Genomic DNA, 4,641 nt, shown 5'->3' with positions numbered 1-4,641 from the left:
TAGAGGAAAAATTTAAAAATAACATCTCTTTGTTTGTTTGTAAGCAACAAAGTGGGAATCATTACTTTGGAAGCTTCCAAAATTGTACTACTCATTTCAAAACCGCTTTTTCTTTTTTAATCAAGCTTATATTAGAAAAGAGTTCTATGTTTAAAAGCTTAATACATGTTCAATAAGGAATCTTACTGGCTTGAATGAAAACATTTTGGCTTGGCATAATCTGTTAGCTTTTTTGATTTGGGGTTTGGTGTTCTGTTTTATGGATTTGTTGTTGCAAAATCTGAAGAGGCTCTTTCAGTTCACAACAAAACAAAAGTTCCCTTTTCTTCAATGCTGAGGTTTTGTAGTACTTTTAAAATTTTAATTTGGCCTAGTTTTACTTTTCGAAAGTTAACTGGGAAAGGTTTACAGGCAGAAGCTGTTTGTGACAGTTCAAAAACTATGGCTGAACTGAGAAGGGAAATTGTGTTTTTTCTGTGATTCCAAAACTTGATTCTGGATTTTCATGACTTGGAATTGAAAGGGCCTCATACAACCACTGTAAAATGATTCCTTAAAGAGATTGGCAAGATGAGCAGTCCGAATTCTCCAGTTTGACCAGCTGGTACCAAAACTTGCTTGTTTTGTGTTGGTGCAGTTGGGTTTGGATGACGAGTTATTGGAATAAAAATAAGTTTCAGTAATGCTTAGCTACAGAATTTTTTTTTTTAAGCCTTGTGAGAACAAGACCCTACTGCAGGGGTTTTCTGTCTCTTCCACATCTTTTTTCCTCATTGTTTTATTTTTTGTATCTTCCCTCCTATCCTCCCAGGACTTACTGCCCTGTGAGCCCCTTTTTCTGCTGAAGCATCTTCATAGCCCCTGTTTAGCCTGTCTTCTGTGCGGCCAGCAAGGAATTTGGTGGGTTAGGAATATAATAGTCTGTATCTCTAAAGCTAAAAGTAAAAATAGGTTTATATTAAAACACAGCCTTAAGGATTTACTTTAAACCTGTAAATAAGACCCAAGAAAATGATATTGTATCCAGTAGAGCCTGTCCAGTCCAGAACAATTTAAGTGGCTTTTAAGATGTAATCTTATTGAGGCTGACTAATCTTTAAATACGTTCTTTAGCTTTGCATTTCATTAAAGTGGATGTTTTCTGTCTTTAAAATCATATTAAATCCACACTGAGCCAATGCTGTGTAAACTTAATAACAAAATACTCCCTGTGAGATCTTGCCCAAGCTGTGCCTGATTTTCTCTCTTCAACAGGGAAGCCCTAAAGAGTACAGGGCTATGTACAAAGCATAGTGTTTGCATCCACAGTTCATAAATGTAAAATTTGGTGCAATTACACTGTTATATTCAAGCTTTTCATACTTTTCCTTGGAAAAGCAAAAGCTGCTAAGCTTGAGAAACACACTGTGCCCCAAATGACTGGCTATAGTGACCATTCTTCTGTTTTGCTTTAAGAAGCAAGTTGTAAAGAAAATGTGTCACTGATGGATATATTTCTTAAGGAAAACACCAGTGATCTGTACCTTTTTTTTAATCATGTTTTGTGGGGTTTTTTGAGAGAGAAAGAGAGCACACAAGTACGTGGACACTGATTTTTGCCAGACGCCCGTAAGAATACCAACAGATGTTGAACAGGAGGCTGGAAGCCAGGCATGGCTGCAATAGTTAATGGTGGAATTAGTAGTCACAAGTGGACACTCAACTCAATACCCTTTAAAAGCACTGAGTAGGATAGAATGTTTCGAGATAGATTGAGAAGTATTCATTCAGGTCTTACTGCTAAAGACCTTGCAGCCTAATCCACTGAATCTGCTAGAAAATGTCACCGTCACTGTCAAAATCACTGTCAGAGTCTCCCCAGCCTTCCTTCTCCTCAGTGGCTGGGCTGCAGCAGCACTAAACCATTTTCAGCTGCAGTTGAGGTAAGTGAGTGAAACTGGTAGTCCCTGCCGCATAAATACAAATCACTCCTGTGACAAGGGTCACGGTGTGGGTTTTGGAGCCAAGTAATCTCCCAGATTTCTACAGGTCTGCATTTGTGTCCTTTTAAAAAAATGGGTGATCTGGTGTCCTCCTTAATTTCTTTTTTTTAGCATCTTGATCTTTAATATTAAATGATTTCTTATTGGAGTAGTCTTGCCTTTCTCAGGAAGGGGAATGCTAGAGAATATGCTGTGTGGTGCTGAGCCTTTCTGTTTTTCTTTCCTTTCCCTCTTGTTGGGAAAGACATTCCTTCTGTTGTGGTTCCCTGGTTGGGCTGATGCTGTGACATTATGTCCTCCGTCTGCCTCTTGCTAGACTAGTCTCTCTGCATTCCAGTAGGTCTAGTCTGGTGCATGTACACAGTATTAACTGACTATAAATCATCCATTAAAGCCACATGACATGTAAAAACCAAACCCATAGGTTTGGGGATGGTAGTCTGAGCCTAGAAAATCTGTTCCTTTCCCATTCACTGTGAGTCCCAGCCCTGATCCCTTCTCCTCCAAATATAACAAATTCTTATTTCTTTACAATCTGGCATTTTTATCCTTCCTTTTCCCAGTGTAAGCTCTCTCCATGACTATGAAACGTACACTCTCACAAGCAGACTTTTTTTAAGGCTTACGAAGCTGTTTAGTGTTGCTTGTGGGTACTTTCTGAAGAGGTCTGGACAGCTGGGATTAATGTCTTCGTGCCGTCTATGCTTCCTCACTTGCTGGTCATCTCCAGCGGTTTCCTTGAACCAAAGTAGTTAATATAGAAAGCACATAGAGAGCCAAGTTGCAGTATATCATGTCTGAAGAGTATTTAGTAGTCACACGCTCTTGGGAATACGCAAACGAGACTTACGGGTCTTGACCTGTGTTTTTGATGATAGCAAAATTTACTATAAATGAGCTGTGCATCTCTTGTTCAGGCTTTCATTTATTTTGACTACAGGAGGCAATTAATTTGTGCAATTTCAAAGAAAATGAATGCAATTACTTATGTTATGAATGGCAAATATTTTAGCCCACTGTGTTGGTTAGAGAAGCCGTAGCAGTAGCATGGAGTGCTGTGTCTGGTTTACACGCAGTACAGCATAAAACACTTACGTCCTGTGTAGCCATGAACGCCCTCTGTGTGCTTCCGTGGGTGGCATCTCCTGTTCTTGTTTGGTTTGCAACTCATGTCTGTTCCAATTGAATCACCCCACACGCTCTCTGCAGCCCTTCACAATGTCATTCAAAGTGCATAGCTAATTCTTGTCCTCTTTTGCAGCGCTACAGTCTCCCATAGAGTACCAACGCAAAGAAAGTAGCTCAGCAGTGCTGAGGCCCCAGACCGGTAGGGTCCCTCAGCCCAACAGCAGACCCTATTCTTCTGTTCCGGTAGGGTCTGAGAAGCCTTTGAAGGCTACAAGCCGTAACCCATCTCTCCCACCCCTGAAGATATCTACCTCCAACGGCAGCACAGGGTATGAACATTCACAGCCCGGAGACAAGTATGAACAAAGCAAGGTACTGAGCTCATCTGATAAAACATGATCTCATAGCCCATTTCTTATACCATAGACAATCTGTGAAGTTAGCTTTAATTATCAGCTAACCAGGTCAACAGGAATCAACATACTGAAGCAATGGTGTAAAATGTGATGTGAGATTAAACAGACTGCAAAAGCTCTGGCATCCAGACGGGTGGCACTTCAGCTGGGAAACGGAGACAGAGCCTGACCCTGGAGCGCTGATCCTGGTGTTTTTTGGGGCACTGTGGTTGCAGATCTGGTGAACTGAATATCCATTTGCAGTACTGGCAGCAGCAATATTCAGGCTTCTCTAATATCCATTAGCCACCCAGTCCTGAAGAGGTCTACACTGATGGTATAGGAGAGTTTAGACCTTTTGCCACGTAACAGCTCGCAGGGTGCCAACTGAAGGTTATAATCTGGGTGCATGTGCGCTGCACACAAACCACCAAAGAGTCAGTAACCATCACTGGTGTTTGGACCCTGCTGCTCGCTGCAGTTGACCAAAGCCACTTTCCAGTATGACCTATATTTAAGATCATGAGGTGTGTGAGTATTGGTTCAGCTTCTAACACTGAGCCTTCATTGGTCTTTTCCCCCATTTGGCTCAGCAGAAATAGTTCATCTGCAGCACATACAAATGAGAACATGGCTGGGGCACAGTCGCTAGTAGCTGTGAAATCTAATCCGAAATAGGAGGCTGGTTTGTGTCAGATTACTGCCACCTTTCAGATCCTTAAAATCCTTTTCTACTCGTGTGAACTTTAAGTGTTTTGTATCTTTTTCCCTGGTACAGTTAGGCTGGAAATGAAGTGGTGGGATTGCTCACCAGTTTCTGTTGTGTCCGTTTTCACAGACTGATTTGGGAGGGTGCAATGGGACCTCTTCCATGGTGGTGGTTAAAGATTACTGTGCACTGAAGGAGGATGAGATCTGTGTGAATCAAGGAGAGGTAGTTCAGATCCTTGCTATCAACCAGCAGAACATGTTCCTGGTGTACCAGCCTGCAAACGACCACTCTCCAGCCGCTGAAGGATGGATCCCTGGCAATATCTTGGCTCCCCTCACTAAATCCACTACAGATAATAGCGACGGAAGCATCAAGTAAGTGCCATGTTGACTTCGCTGGGAGCGCTATGTGGATTTTTTGAGGA

At 41.8% G+C, this 4,641-nt stretch overlaps 1 protein-coding gene across 1 annotated transcript in view; it reads left to right on the top strand.

Moving 5' to 3' along the window:
* The window catches only part of KALRN (kalirin RhoGEF kinase), a 363,097-nt gene that overhangs the window by 329,323 nt on the left and 29,133 nt on the right, over positions 1-4,641 (top strand). Inside the window, exons 49-50 of the mRNA XM_035896306.1 lie at positions 3,244-3,482; positions 4,344-4,591. Coding sequence (XP_035752199.1) covers positions 3,244-3,482; positions 4,344-4,591 — 487 coding nt within the window. The remainder of the gene's footprint in view (positions 1-3,243; positions 3,483-4,343; positions 4,592-4,641) is intronic.

This window comes from Egretta garzetta, unplaced genomic scaffold, assembly GCF_000687185.1.
Source record: "Egretta garzetta isolate BGI_Z169 unplaced genomic scaffold, ASM68718v1 scaffold326, whole genome shotgun sequence".
Classification (NCBI taxonomy): Eukaryota; Metazoa; Chordata; class Aves; order Pelecaniformes; family Ardeidae; genus Egretta; species Egretta garzetta.
Note: the sequence above shows the minus strand (reverse complement) of the source record. Positions and strands in the feature narration are given on the sequence as shown.